The sequence below is a fragment of the Scardinius erythrophthalmus genome (genome assembly GCF_964197995.2).
Source record: "Scardinius erythrophthalmus genome assembly, chromosome: 6".
In the NCBI taxonomy this organism is placed as follows: domain Eukaryota; kingdom Metazoa; phylum Chordata; class Actinopteri; order Cypriniformes; family Leuciscidae; genus Scardinius; species Scardinius erythrophthalmus.
The window spans coordinates 25,824,630-25,841,513 of NC_138226.1; the positions used below are offsets into that span (position 1 = coordinate 25,824,630).

General features: G+C 36.1%; 1 protein-coding gene across 4 annotated transcripts in view; it reads right to left on the reverse strand.

Moving 5' to 3' along the window:
* raph1a (Ras association (RalGDS/AF-6) and pleckstrin homology domains 1a) overlaps nt 1-16,884 on the reverse strand; it is a 72,769-nt gene that overhangs the window by 9,101 nt on the left and 46,784 nt on the right. For 3 of the 4 annotated variants that reach the window (XM_081368336.1, XM_081368339.1, XM_081368337.1), the window contains 6 exons: nt 16,048-16,122; nt 10,984-11,061; nt 6,948-7,107; nt 2,347-2,468; nt 1,097-1,162; nt 831-974 (listed from right to left, as the gene is read on the reverse strand). In XM_081368336.1, the coding sequence (XP_081224462.1) occupies nt 831-974; nt 1,097-1,162; nt 2,347-2,468; nt 6,948-7,107; nt 10,984-11,061; nt 16,048-16,122 (645 nt within the window). The remainder of the gene's footprint in view (nt 1-830; nt 975-1,096; nt 1,163-2,346; nt 2,469-6,947; nt 7,108-10,983; nt 11,062-16,047; nt 16,123-16,884) is intronic. The other variant, XM_081368338.1, reaches the window with a different exon arrangement.

The following is a 16,884-nucleotide window of genomic DNA, read 5'->3' on the forward strand; positions in this document are numbered from 1 at the left end:
AAAAAAAGTACAAAAAATTATGATATCCCCTCTTATTTCGGCAGATCCTTAAGCACTTTCGCAAATGTGCAGATGCTTTTCTGCACTGATAATTTGTGAAGGAATCACTGAAATATGCATTTAAAGGGGTCATGAACTGCATTTATTCATGTTATTTTATAATGTTTCCTGAGGTATATTAGTATGATTTTTACAACAAAAATGGTCGTAATAAATAAATAAAAGGCCATTTTCTACCCTGATTTGAGCGCTCTGTTTGAAGGGGCGTATCTGCTGTGAGACTTCAGTGTAAACGCCCACTGCTGTGATTGGCTGACATCTTTGTAAATGAAATAGCTCAGTATTACATGTGGAACTTTTACTACGTTTTTACCATTACAGCTGTCGAGATTAACTAATTGTGAAAAGTGTTAATTTTACCATATTATATAAAGATCTACTCCCATTAAATGAAAGTTTGCAGAGATGAGCTTTGTAGCCAGTGACAGACGTCTGTTGAGCGCATGAATGCAGTGATCTTGACATTGCGACTCAATTTCTGCAATCTCACAAACGCTTTCATCATAACTAACAGTGCAAACACGATGTAAATAAGAGATCCATTGTGCAGTGTAGACAGCGTCATTGATTATAAAAGGAGTTTTGGTGAGGAAGTTTTGAGTTCTGATGCTTTAATAGTACAATGACCTCTTACATGTTAAAAAAAAAACTAAAAAAAAATTTGGAGTTTGCAAGTTTGTAAGGGTTTATCAGTTATCAAGAGTGTGAGAAAGAAAGTGAAAAGATAATGAATTTCAGAGCAGAAGAAGAGATACAGTCTCACAACTGACCTTGGCTTTACCCTTTGGCACGTAATATAACCCAGAGGCTCGTAACAGGAAGTACCGCTTCTTCCAGGATTTTTTGCCGTCATCTTTGAGCCAGAGCACCCCTTCCATCTCAGGAACACTGATGGAGCTTCCACAAAAACACTCCTGCTCAAAAACACACACACACCTTTATCAGTGAGTAAAACATGTCTGACATGACCTAGATAAGTCATGCTGTTTAAAGCACAAGAGAGAATGTGTACAAGTAGGCTCACAGTCTGCCTCACCTCCAACAGAGCCTCTTTATTTCTGTCTGCCATTTCACACGTCTCCTTACGCCCCAGCAAATAGTTCTGAGGTAACAGATGATTCAGGGAGATGTTAATAAAGTGGCTAAGAAAATCATCTGTCTATCACTGATTTACAGGTATTGCATACTAGAGAATTAGCCAAAACAAATCTTTAGATATTTGAACGTGTTATTTTAAAAGGCATTCAAGAAAGTGCAACATAAGAAAACAAAGCGGTTAAACACGTGAATTGACATCTTGTGTTCAGGGTCGCAGCCAGAGACTGGGCAGTGAACACACTTTAACCAGCCTCTGCTGAGATCAATTATTCATTACAGTTCAGCATTTACATGACATTGACCTACATCAGCCACATATGCCGATAAAACAACTGATCCATAGAGCACGGATGAACTAACCTCTATATTACTGATACACTCTGGTGACAGAACTGCACAAATCAATTTCAATAATCACTTGAACTTGAACATCACACTACTTCAATGCATGGCTTTAAGGGACAATTCACTCAAAAATGAAAATGCTGCAATTCTGAAAATTAATACATTCTTTTTGAAAATGTGTACTTTCACTGAAGCCTTCACACATAATTAGACACACAATAACTAACTTACACTATGATTTAAAAGTTTGAGGTTAGTAAAAAAAAAAAAAAAAAAAACTTTTATTCAGCAAGGATGCATTACATTGATCAAAAGTGGCAGTAAAGACATTTATAATGTTACAAAATGTTTCTATTTCAAATAAAATTATTTTCTTTTGAACTTTCTATTCATCAAAAACTGAATAATAGTTTTCCACAAAATCTATATTAAGCAGCAATGTTTTGAACATTGATAATCATGGGAAATGTTTTTTTGCACAGAATCAGCACAACAGAATGATTTCTGAGGGATCATGTGACACTGAAGACTGGAGTAATGATGCTGAAAATTCAGCTTTACCATTACCGGAATAAAATACATTTTAAAATATATACACATATATATTTAATTTATTCTAAATTAATAGAATAGTATTTTTGATCAAATAAATGCAGCCTTGATGAGCATAAGAGACTATTTTCAAAAACTTAAAAAACAATCTTAAAGGCAGCAAACTTTTCAACAGTAGTGTATAATACGGTATTCTTTACAATACTTAAAATGTACTGCACAAGAACTTTTTTTTTTTGCTGCTTTTTGGAGTTAAACAGATATGGTCACTATTGACAGACGGAGTATTACCTGAGGGTTCTTGAAAAGCGCGTATTTCTCAATGCGTTCGATGAACATCAGTCTGTTGGTGCTGTCCCTGGTCCAGTTTAGCAAGTTCTCCACCAGGTTCTCATGATCCTCGAAGATTCTCTCTGGAAAAACAAAGTGTGAACATTATAAAGATGAAGAGACGGTATAATAAAAAAAAAAAGTCACTTGCTGTTCATAAATCAACTAGATCAACTTCAGATTCTTTGACCAGTTATTACTTTCACTTCTCCTTGAAAATGTATCCTGATGTGGAAAAAAGTGATTGTAAACCAAAGATAGACTAAGTAAACAGGCCTGCAAGAGAGGTCAGTAAGGAAAAGTGACATTTATCTAAATTATTATAAGCCTTGCTTGCACTGTCCTGCTCTCTTTGCTCTCTATATAGAGATAAAGTCCCCTGAAGACATTTAGGACAAGAAGTATGTAGCAAATTGCATGCACTAAACAAATTTGAAATAGGTCAAAACTTGAAAAAACCCACTGAGGTAAATCAAAGTGGGTACTGCAAGTTCCATGAAATCAAACGTATTATTTAAACAAAACTTCATATATGATAATGTTTTATATATCGGCCGTTATTCTGAGCCAGGTTTGCTTTGTACATTGAAAAGTATCCTGTCAGACATGAGATTCTGAAGTTTAGAAACCTCTGCCAGTACATAAAAGGCAAACCCTTAACAAAAGATTAACACAGTTTATAAAAGATGGTAAAAAAAATTAAAAGAGTGAAATCTGACAGATTAGAGGTCTGTCCATTAGAATTAAAGCTACTTGAGGAATTTATGATACTGTATACTCCTCTTGATTCTAATAGCTGGATTAAGCCAGATTTCATCACACCTCAATGTTAAATGAGTGGCTTTTAACCTCAACATGCTCAGCCCACAAAAACAATGAGCCAATAAATACACCTGCCACAAGAGCACAAGAGTTTGACTATGTGCTGACAGCATGACAAAAATAATTCAAGAACAATATCAAAATTAAATACATGTTTAATGTATGAAAATACATTTATTTTTCTATTTCCTCATGAATATGAGTGTGCACATGCACTCACTCACAAAATAGCTCTAGAAAAGAGCTCTGCTGCTCTTTCTATTAAAGGGATTTTAGCATTGACCATCTGGTGGATATTCTACACACAACCACTGTATATCCTTGCCTTCCCCTCTCTGCCTTTTCTCCTTCCACTGAAAGAGCAGAGAGTGGAAAAACAGAAGCCCTGGAGATGTAGGCTACGGCCACACGCATGATCGCTCAGGACCTACATAGAGAGAAGCCCAGCACAAGAGGCCTGTGACTCACACATACATACAACTCTAACAACATACCACAGCAAATAAATTTGATTTGTCACTCAGAAAAAAGCAACAACAAAAAAAATACAAATAAAACTTTACTATGGAAGTGTATGGGGCAGCGCATTGCACCAGTGTGAAAGTACATACAAATATGCATGGTTTGAAAGTATAATCTCAAGACTCAAACATTACCTGTGTTAACATGCAAAATAACATTACCATTTAAAAGTTTGGGGTCAGTAAGATTTATTTTTAAAATAAATAGAAATACTCAAAAAAAAACTAATATTCAGCAAGGATGCATTAACTTGATCAAAAGTGACAGTAAGGATATTTATAATGTTAAAAGGAAAAGAAGTCGGCACACCATGGCTCCAAAAATGTGAAAATGTAATAATAGACTCACACACAGGTGGTAAAGTTTTGAGCGTGTAGGCTCTTCGTCAGACAATTAAGAGTTGAACACACCACGCCTTTATACTCACAAGTGACCCCCCCCCCCCCCCCCCCCCCCGAAAAAAATATATAAATAATAATAATAATAATAATTAAATAAAATAATAATAATAAGGGGGGGGGGTTGGTCGGTCACTTGTGTGTGTGAGTCTAATATTAAATTTTTGGAGCCATGGTGTGCTGACTTTTTTTCCTTTTTTATTAATTTTCCTGTCGAGCACCCAATTTGAGCAACATATTGCTTGGGATGTGTGTGCTTTTGATCTGATTTTATTTATAATGTTATAAAAGATTTCTATTTCAAATAAATGATGTTCTTTTGAACTTTCTATTCATCAAATAATTGTGAAAAAAAGTATCAGTTTTTCAGTTCAGTTCATATATAATGGTGTCAATGCAGGCAGATCAATAATATTGTTGACTATTAAGTGTCCCCATTTATTAATACTTATAAAGCACATATTAATGCCTTATTCTGCATGAGCATATTCTACATCCCTTAACCCTACCCAATGCCTAAACTTAACAACTACCTTACTAACTATTATTAAGCAGTAATTAGGAGTTTATTGAGGCAAAAGTCGCAGTTAATAGTGAATATGTGTTCCCCAAACTAAAGTGTGACAAAAATGTTTCTTGAGCACCAAAACAGCATATTAGAATGATTTCTGAAGGATCAGGGATAACACTTTATTGTACAGTGTCCTTGTTACACGTTACATGTAGCTACTATAGTAATTACTAAAAATTGTGCATAATTACATGAAACTAACCCTAAAACCATAACTCTATAGTCAGTACATGTTGTTAATTAATATTACTCAGTCCTTATATGTTTAATTACACTGTAACAAGGACACCTTAAAAGAAAGTGTAACTGAATCATGTGACACTGAAGACCTAAGACTGGGGTAAATTCAGACTGCTAAAAATTCAGCTTTGCCATCACAGGAATATAGAAATATATATATATATTTTTAATATATTAAAGTAGAAAACAGTTATTTTAAATTGTAATAATATTTTACAATATTACAGTCTTTACTGTATTTATGATCAAATAAAAGCAGCCTTGGAAAACATACAGTAAGACACTTCTTTTAAAACAATTAACAAATCTTACAGACCCCAAACTTTTGAACAGTAGAGCACAGTAGCATTTTAGAGTATGAATTGGGATTCAGATTTTCATACAATATTTAAAACTTTTCATAAAATCAGTAAAAACATAAATTTCCTCATGCCTTCCACACCTGTCCTGACCGTCATCAATTCGACTGCCTAAAATAAGTCAAGTCAAGTCAAGTCAAGTCAAGTTTATTTATATAGCGCTTTTCACAATACAGATTGTATCAAAGCAGCTTCACAGTATTAAATTAAAATAATACATCAATGTTTGTTTCTAGTGGAAAACGTCCACGTTTGGTAATGCTGATCAATAGTATTGTTGATTGATTAATTAAATTAAATATCCCCAAATATCCCCAACTGAGCAAGCCAAAGGCAACAGTGGCAAGGATAACATAACAACTACGGTAATAAGTGTAAAATAACAACTCCTAGTATTACTATTATGAAATTAGTGGAACTAGTAATAGTAATATTTACCTAGTCTAGTGCTACCCCTTCCACAGACTGCACATGATTGTATGGGATAATCCTATTGGGATTTCAGACATAGATTTTGCTAATCTATACTCGCTGCTAATCTGCACCGATCAAATAAATCAAATAGGACTGTTGTTATGTTTTTGAAGACCAGCGAAAAATGAAAAAGATTTTGTTTGCAGCTGAATTATCATCCAGCTGTCGTTGTGCTCGATCTGGGGCAAGCCTGACCACATGACTTTAATCCCTTTTTTTAATTTGTCTTTATTGATTCAGTCTCTCTTTGGATGATACTTCAGACTAGTCAGTAAAGGAACGGCCTACCACGCAAAATACCACAGCATGTGCACTACCTGCCAGACCATGTATTCGATGATGCACAGGTTATTATCAGTCTTCCTTGTTTACAAGGGTCTTAAATATATACATAAATGATACAGGGTCTTAAAATGATATTTATCGGTTTTGTTTAGCAATTAGTATCAAGTAATAAAGATATCCATACACACAACTGTATATTCTGCTTTGTTTGAAGCGTTGTGTTAGTTAAGCTTTTGAACAGAAACAAAATACGCAACCATTCAAAAGTCTGGGGTTTTGATTAAAAATATAGTAAAAAACGGTAATATTGTAAAATATTAATACATTTTAAAATAACTGTTTTCTATTTTAATATATTTTAAAGTGTAATTTATTCCTGTGATGGCAAAACTGAATTTTCAGCATCATTACTCCAGTCTTCAGTGTCACATGATCCTTCAGAAATCATTCTAATATGCTGATTTGATGCTCTTGAAACATTTTGAGATTGAGCATTGATACAAAACAGCATTGAGATAGAAATCTTCTGTAACACTATGTCCTTATTGTCAATTGAATGCATCTATGCAAAATAAAAGTATTAATTTCTTTATTATTTTTCTTTAAAAATCTTACTGACCACAAACTTTTGAATTGGTAGTGTATAGATCTACACATTTTCCACAAATGTCTTCGGTCTAGCATATAAAACCTTGTGCAGAGATTTTTGTGCCACTGTTTGAAAGAAAGACCAGTTTGCTCCATGTTGGTATATTCTGGTACCAATTCCAAATTTACGTTTAACATGTATAAAAAAACATTAAAAAAACATCCCATGGTCCATTTTCATGTCAATTACTGGGCTGTTCTTGGCCAGAACAAGTCACAATGAGGACCAGATGGAGGTCTTACCCGTCTGGAGTTCAGTGATGATTTCCACCAGAGACCAGTCTAGACTATACCCGCAGTGAGATTTGTCCAGCAGGTTGTCCAGCACCTGACGTACAGTCTGTCTCTCATCCACCATCATAGTTTTGGAGCTTTCATCTGATAGGTGCACTCGGATAACCAACTAAGGGGAGAGAAAGGACATGACAACAGTTATGTATGTTCAGGAGCGCCACTGGGGTTTCTGAGCCCCCTAGCTAACTTTCTGTGTGCAAGAGTTACAAACATTTGTTTCTTTTCTATGTGCTTTTCCCAAAAATGCACTTCACATGAACGATATTGTCCATGAAGTGCTGAAATGTCAATCACTCATCACTGTAACCTCATTACGTTCTATAATTTTTGGCGTAATGCTAATCTTTATTTTATTTACCTGACCTGACCATAAGATGATTAGCGTTTATTTACCTAAATATTCAAGGTAATTATCTACTAACTAAATTTGGGTCTTATCGGGTCCATACCCGAGACCCAAAGACGCTAATATAAGACTCATCCCGACACTCATGAAAGTTTTGCACCCGAACCCACTCTAGTCTTGGGTCAGACCTTGGGTTTTCGGATCCAAGTGGACCTGTGAAGACCTTAACAGGGCCCTTTGAATCATCCTATTCTTCCACCCCTTTGACATTTTATTGGGGGATTTGGCCTTTTGTAAGCACTTCAGGCAAACATTCACCTTCAACATCAACTGCACACAAACAAGATTAAATGAAATAACCCTTCTACATACACATCCCCATTTTAGTACAAACAAATATCTTAGCAACGACAAAAAGCCTGTGAACATATAAATCACATAAGAATCCCCCCTCTCTCTCTATGACATTGCACACATTATCGCAAAGCCACATACACATACATACATATTCATGTGAAAAAGAAAGTACACCCTTTTTGAATTCAATGGTTTTATATATCAGGAGATAATAAAAATCATCTGGTCATTAGAAGGTCTTAAAATTAGAAAAATGCAACCTCAGATGATCAACAACACATGACATATTACACTGTGTTATTACTAATTTAACAAAAGTAAAGCCAAAATGGAGAAGCTATGGGTGGCAAACTAAGTACACCCTATGATTCAGTTGCTGGTAGAGCCACCTTTAACAGTAATAACTCGAATGAATCATTTTCTATATGACTTTCAGTCTCTCACATCATTGTGGGAGGAATTTTGGCTCACTCTTCTTTACAACGTTGTATCAGTTCATTGAGGTTTGCAGGCATTTGTTTATGCACAGCTCTCTAAAGGTCTGGACTTTGACTGGGTCAGTACAACAGCTTGATTCTTTTCTTTTTCAGCCATTCTGGTGTAGATTTGCTGGTGTGCTTAGGATCATTGTTGAATGGCCCAATTTCGGCCAAGCTTTAGCTGTCGAACAGATGGCTTCACTTTTGACTCTAGAATACTTTGGTATACAGAGGAGTTCGTGGTTGACTCAATGACTGCAAGGTGCTCAGTTCCTGTGGCTTCAAAACAAGCCCAAATCAACACCCCTCCACAACGTGCTTTTTTTTCTCTGTCCAAAGGACATTGTTCCAGAAGTCTTGAGGTTTGTTCAGATGCAACTTTGCAAACCTAAGCCGTGCTGCCATGTTCTTTTTATAGAGAAGAGGCTTTTTCCTTGCAACCCTTCCAATCAAACCATATTTGTTCAGTCTTTTTCTAATTGTACTGTCATGAACTTTAACATTTAAGATGTTAACTAAGGCATGTAGAGTCTGAGATGTAGCTCTTGGGGTTTTTGCGAATTTCTCTGAGCAGTGCACAGTCTGACCTTGGGGTGAATCTGCTGGGACGTCCACACCTGGGAAGATTGGCAACTGTCTTGAATGTTATGCACTTGAGAATAACCTTCCTTTAATGTATAATCAAATTGTTCAAATTGTTTGAAAATGGCCATATAACCATTCCTAGATTGATGGCAGCAACAATAGCTTCTCTAAGATCATTGTTGATTTCTTTCCTCCTTGGCATTGTGTTAACACACACCTGAATGCTCTAGAGTCTAGACCAGCAAACTGCCAAAACGTCTGTTTTTATAGAGGTGATCACACTTGCTGATGATCAGTTAATCAAAGATGTCTGACTGCTACTTAATCACTAAATTCCTATGAAAGCAGTAAGGATGTACTTAGTTTATCCCCCATGGCTTCTCCATTTTATTTTGTTAAATAAACCATGACACTGTGTGATATGTCATGTGGTGTTGTTCATCTGAGGTTGTTTTTACCTCATTTTAAGACCTGCTAAGGACCAGGTGATTTTTATTATGCCCTGATACATAAAACCATAGAATTCAAAAATGTGTGCTTTCTCTTTTACGACTGTATATGCTGATATTGTTGATAAAATTGATTTATTTCTAACAACCAGTTCTTTCCAACTGTCATTTCAGCAGACCTGATTCAACAATCAATTTCCGTCATTGCTCAAAAATATACGCACACATATTTCTCTAGTGAGATCCTTTGAGCAATATCTGAGAGTGACAGCTTCCTCCCCGAGCACCACCCCAAATCCAGCAGCTTTTTAAGTTTCTACAAGCTTGTATTTCGGATTAACTGTGGATTTTAGGAGCGTATTTATAGTGATTTCACTGTGAGGGAGCAGCCTTTAAAGAGACACAGGCTCAGATTTGCACTGTGACAGTGACCTGACCCAGAAAACATTCCATCAGGGCTGCTGCTGACCCACACACACACATTCAGAGGGACAGACACTGAGGGACAGTAAGGCCACGCGGGCGCACGTGCACAGACACTAATCCCCTCAATGTGTTTAAGTTGTCTTGATCATCTGGTCTTGGCTGTTTGCATCAACACAGCCCTGTTTCACCTCCTCAGATAACAACACAGAACCCTCAAGAAGTCCTGACACAGGACATCCATTTATGACTGCACTTATATCGACTTGTATACTTGCCAACGTAGACAGAAGAGTCCAATGTTATTCTTAAGTCCAATATTATTTTTAACGACCATTTCCAATACTATATTATTATTGATTACATTGTCCAGTAAATTATACGCAGAATCAAAATTATGAACAATATTATTATTATTATTATTATTTTTGGACAGCAACTAAATAAACATTATAAAGCGGATAGTTCTGGTCCTTTATAATGATTGACTGAGCTGCATCAGTATAACTGTGCTGCTGCGTCTGTGTGTCATTGCTGAAGAACAACTTTGACTGGTGGAAAAATTACTGAAATATAATTTGCTTAATGCATAGCTGTTCTAAAACCACTGTAAACCATGGCTTCGTGAGGCTTATTGCTTTATTTGAAAACAACAATAAAACTTTATAATTATTAGTATTATTATTAACCAAATTATTATATTTCGGTAAGGAATATTGGACATCTTTTTGAAATGGTATTATGTTTTATTATTATTATTATGAAAGAACCAGAAACCAAAGAAGAAAGTGACTTTCGGTGAAAAAATTGGGGACAACTTTTTGGGTAATCATTAGAAAACAACAATAAATCATATAAAACAAATACTCTTATTTTTGATTATTATTAATAATAATGTTCTTTTTTATTATTTTATCATCATCAATAATAATAATAATAATAATAATAATAGTTATTATTATATAATTATATATTTATTATTATTATTGAACCATTAACCAAAGTCAACTATTAGTAACAAATATTGATCAAATATTAGAGATTGTGTAATCTCTACTAAAGGCAACACAGCCCCTCTAAAGCCAAATAACTATAATAATTCTGTGAATATGTGCTATAAAATCATTTCCCAGGTCCCACGAGGGCCTGATTTAGCTGTGTAAGTGTGCTGCATTACACTGCGATGACCCACTTCTACACTACACCACTGCACGTGCTGAAGCTGATATGAAAACTAAGTAGTATGAGCAGTACAGGTTGTTAAACTGGAAATATTTGTGGCTGGGCTTGTGTCAGTTCAGTTAAGATCTATTTACATGTAAGCAAAACTCGGCTGATCATCTCACCTTTTTAACCTGAGCTTCCTTTATCTTCTCCAGAGCTACTCGGATCTTCTCAGCTTTTTGTTTGGCAGCTTGTTCCTCCTAAAGACATACAAACACAGTCACCAAATGGAAATACATTCTGAATTATTGTACTGGTATGTGGGGTTCCTCACGACTACTATATGGTTAAACATTTGGACATTTGATGGGCTATAAGACCCTGAGTGCACAATCCTCACATTTACCTGACTTTTCCAGCAAGACGCCATTGTAAAAAGGGTTATTTTGACCTTGAAGAACAGTTTATACAAAGTATAAAGAGGAAAATAAAGGCTTAAAAAAAAGCAGCACTAAGACATCTGTTGGTAAATACAATCTGAGCGCTCTTCTCCTGGCATTTGCATCTAGTAGCCCTTTAGCAATCCCTAATACAGATTCACCTCAACAGATTACAGAAAGCTGCTTTTCAATAGTCACATTTAGATTTATAGGTCCAGTCGAACAGAAAAATATCCCATCGCAGCAAGTCTGAAGCTAGCCCACATCTATTCCTGACTGTTCTGGCCATTGCTGAGGTGTGCAGATCCATACTCAGAGCAGTTTAATGTCCATGTAAATCCGGAATGGTCATCGGTGAGATTACTGACGAATAAATGACCGGAATCTTTTTCCAACAGCATAAATGATTCCCAGAGAGAAGCTCTTCTGCCCAAGAGCATAAAACGCATCTAATACAACCAGCGGAGAGGTGGAGGATGGGCAGATCTAGCTACACTTTACTACCTCTCGTCTACTGGCTAATCTCTCTCTCCCTCTCTCTCTCTAAAACAAAGAGATGATCCCTCCCCTTTTACTGTCAGATACACTTCTATCAAGCCCTCCCCTCCTCTGTTTCTGTGTGTGTGTATTTGTGTGTAGTTGCTTTAGTCTGGGTTTGGGATTGTGCAGCATCACAGTGTATTATCCTCTCACACTGAATAACACACAAATACACATGAGAAAACAGCCACAAAAGGGCACATAAAAACTGACTGCAGCTACAGAATCATCCTAAAATCTGGACACACACATGCCTCCTCATTTTAACTAACAAAATGGCAAATGAGGGACTTACAGCTCAAGCCTCTTAACAGTACACATCCTCCCCTGACTAATGCTGAGCACGGCGGCTACAGGAATATCAAACATGCAAATAGCATCACATTCATAATCAGAGCCATATACATTTACTCTTACTTATTTTTATCAGATTAAGAGATTGTATTTAGTTAATAGTGTATTTTCTTCATGTTAGCTCACCGACTGCATGTGGGTGACACAGAAACGCACATATTAAAAAGAAGCGTGTCCCAACATATTCTTTTACAAGAATGGCCTGATCTGATAATCAGAATCCAGATATTATTAGTGGCTTATGGTGATACCACTACTGAATTTCAAGGCCTCAAGGCCTCAGTGCCAAAACTGAATGACCCTTTGTTTAAGAAGAAAAAAAGACTTGTGCTAAAGCGTCAGCAGAAACTGGCCAGCAGCTGTTCTCCTGACCCATAATTCTACATCACAAACCACCTGGCAGCAGAAACTACAATTATCTGTATTACTCCAATATCAAGGCTTGTACAGGATCCAAGGTTTTTCGGAAATTAGGAGACCAGTGCAGCTTTTGTAGTGCGAGGAGAGAAAAAGAAATCTCTGGGAACAGGTGTGTCCCCTGAGGGCAGACTTAGTAACTAAAAGTGGAGAGGAGGAGTATGACGACGAGAGACATGAACCCAGGAGCTGTGGGTGTTAGAACCTCACAGACATTACGTGACGTCAGCATAGTGCGTATAGCGGTGAGTCACAAATACCAGCTGAATCTGAACACATTTTCACAAGACTGTGAAGTTTGTTTACTTAAGGATAGAGCTGAGTATTAATTTGCACCGCCTTGTGAAAAAGAAGTGTGCTTAATATGCACTTGTAGTGTACTTCAAAACTTAAGAGTATATAAAAAAAACTTGCAGATAATATTAATGAAATAAAAGGCCACTTTCATGTCTGTTTCTTAATACACTTAAGCACTTTTTAAAAGTGCACCTTTTAAAAACGTTAAATAAAAAATTACATTTAAAATGATTGTTTTAATATTTGTTCATGCATTGAAGTACATTTATTTTGATGTGTTGAATAACATGTAACATGCACATGTAAGGCTATTAATTATAATTTTAACTGTAGTGTGTTATTTTATATTATTTTTAAAGTCCAATCATGAAAACTCTCGAAATAGATTTAGCATGTTATTAAATATGGCAATGTTAATGTATTTGGTCTACGCTGTTACGCTGCTGCTGCAGAGCAAGTATGTACTTATTGCTGACGAATACACAGACAAGATGCTGTGAGCATGCTGCATGAATAGACACATAAATCCCGAGGCAGATCTAGGCAGGTGGAGCTGGGGGAGGTAGAGGGTTTCAGAAGAACTCTGATAGGACCAGCCTAGAGCAAACACTGAACCAAACTATTTAAATGTTGAGCAAGCAATCTCATTGGCTGAAAGATCAGCAGAAGCCAATCAGCAGAAGCCATGTGGTAATGATGTGATTGCTTGGAGATTGCATGTAAAGGACATATCAGCCTATTTATCATATATTTATCAAAGGACCTATCATATATTTAAATACATGACATAAGTTTCAATAGAAAATACATTTAAGTATTTTTTTGTTTACCATAAATATTTGTCAGTACATTCAACAGTGCACTTTAACTATCAAAGACAACATAATTATGAAATTACACAAAGATGTACTGAAATCCTCCATAAATGGTTCAAAAAGGCACTCAAGTTCAACTAATTGCATTTAATATAAATTTAAACTATTATCTATTTATTTAATTGTAGTAAATATGTCATTAACATGACATTTAGTTTGCACTTAAGTATATTTTATCCGTAATAAGTACTCTTTTTAAAAGTATGCTAAAGTGTGCTAAAGGGCGGTGATGAACAGACAGTGTCAGAATAAGGACTGAAAATCTAGGTAATGAAACCTCCCGAGTGCAAAGAGGATTAAAGGCACGTTCACTCAACTCCTGCAACCAATCAGATCATCTCAACCGACTCCAAGCCTCGCTAATGCCGCCACAACACAGATGACACACTTTAGATAGTGTCCACGGCAAAATAGCAAAGAACACAAGAAATGACAGTGAAACTTCACTTTCAGCACATTCATAAACAAAATTCTTTGTAAAATATAGTTACCATGAGGTTGTGTTGGGTTTAACACATTATAAATGTGGTTATCAGCAGTGGACGGCACTGGTTAGGCTTCCATGGGTCGATACGCCACAGAACAGTTTAACAGGATGAGCCGATCTGAGCTAAGAAAGCTTAAATCCCGCAAACTGTTTAATGGAGGTTTGGTTTACAGACATCTTTTGTTGAGCAGGTAAATCCTCAAAAAAGTGTAAACAAACACTGGTTGCTTATGGGAGCGCAAGGCTTCTGTGTGATGGGACTGCAGCCCGCTGTTTCTGAAGAAACTCAATCTCTACCTAGAATCCATCTGTTGTGCTGATCATGTCACTCGCTACCCTTGCGGGTCCGTCTGCCACCTGTCCACAGCTAAACGATCTTAGGGTGTGCCTATCTAAAAAACAGGTACATTCAAACCCTGAGGGAGCACAGAGTCATCACTTACAGTCATTACCACAGATGTTGTGTTACATAAGCAGTGACGAAACAAAGTTTCCTTCCGTAATAACAGAAGCAACGATGCTGATCTAACAGCAATTATAAATGATCCATTTCCAGTTTTCAGCCTCATGTCCTAGTATAATACTTTTCTCAGATGTCCAAATGTTTACCCTCTAAATGGAATGAGCGCCCCAAAATCCTTTAAACATCTTCATGCATATTTAATGATGTGATTTGGACACTCCGCAGTGCTGAAGAGCTGCCGATAACACACAGCTCAAAACATGCACGCATGAACATGCTCTCCAGATAAACCTTAAGTAAGATAACAGTCACAGTGCAAAACAATTTGTTTTCACGAGGATATCTCAGATGCTGCAGAGCCCCTAAGGAGACATGGTGATTAAAAAAAATGAGATGGAGTAAAAATGATATTGCAATGCTTTTGCGTTCCCCCTAGAAAACGTGCACTTTGCTTGCTAAAACTATAGTTCGTGTTCCTTCGAGAAAGGTATTAAAATACCATTTTTCCTCCCATTTCACATAATTTTCAAGCGAACGCAAAAGCATTACATTTTATCTTCCCAGCTTCCCTCCAAGCCCTTTAGGGGCTCAGAACAGATTTAAACAACCCTCACTAAAATGACAAATTATCAAATGGATTGATTCAGTAAATGTCATGCGTAAATGAACATGATAAAAACATGCACAACAAGATTTTAAAATGAATCCATGAACCTCTTTACACCAAATTCTTTGAGTTCTGAAATATTATACTTTTTTATTCTATCAGGTCAGTTTTTTTTTCTCATGATTTTGAGAAATGAATTAGCATTTATGCATTTGGCAGATGCCTTTATCCGGCACATTTGAGAACATTGCTTACTTTGGCTGGAATTAAACATGTGACTTTGGTATTTATGTCCAAACCTTTTTTTTTATTAAGAGAATTTTGTGCGGAAAAATGTTCATGAATATTTTAACATTTGTGTTGTTTACTTGTCAGACTTGTTGTGAATAGGCCTTAAAACGTAGTGCACTATGACTATATCAACAATACATGAATGGAGAGTTTGAGTTAATAGAGGCCTGAACATTCTTGTTTTGTTATAGAACAACACAAACATTGCATGTGATGTGAAGTATCCATGCACATCATTTTGCATCAACCATTTATTCTGATTCATCTAATGAACTTTGATTTACTGAACTGACTAGGTACAGACGAGGAATCAGCATGACGCCTTTATTTCGTTAGAAGAGCTTCCTTATGTCTTAACATAAAGAAAACTGATGGAAGAAAAATGGGTGAAAATGAATCATGCTGGCATGCATAGAGGGGTTAGGAAGCCACTAGGAGAAACTCAATACATCCAGAGGTGGAAAGAGGGCGTCACCTTGGTCAGCAAGTGAGAGGGCTTTCCTGCAATGCTTTTCAGAATGAGAGAGGTCTCCCTGTCCAGATACGAGTGCTTTGTGCAGAAAGAGAGGAGAGACAAGAGTCATTAGTGCTTTGATTAATAAACATTAATCATTGTTCATAGTGTGAAAGCATAGGGGAAAATTGTGAGCAATAATCACTGCAACTAGATAGAAAATGGTCCTATCGAAACAGTTGCATGTCACATATGATTGATTTCTCTATGGACAATCACTGTGGTTTGGTATAAGATGCCATAAGCATTTTATTTTGCTTGTTTTTTTATTTTATTTGCTAAATGAATAAAATGTAATAGTAATAATAATAATAATACATTGAAATTGAGAATCTGCTAAATGATTAAAACATAATAAAATACCCAATAAAAAATAAACAATTATCATGCATTTTATGTAATCTGTATATCAATTATTGCACACTTAAAGTACTTTATAGGTATTTGTCATTTCAGTTGATCTAGAAAAGAGACTCTCATTGGCTGGGCCCTTTTAGCCAATCAGAAACTTCAGAGAAGTTAAACCAATAACAAAACACTGGCTTTTACATTTTCAGGTTTGTTTATATGACTTTGGAGGGTTTGGGAAAGAGTTTGTGGTTGGGGTCGGGTGTCCAGGTTTAGCAAAAGTTTGCAAACGACTGAATCACTTATCTATCATCGTTTATCTATCATCAATCATCTGTAGGTCAATCATGTTTGTCAGTAAAAATCTGTGGGATAGAAGGATAGATTAGTGAAATCCCTCCACATCAATCTTCTCTGTTCAACCACAGAGTCAAAGGAAGCATGCAACTC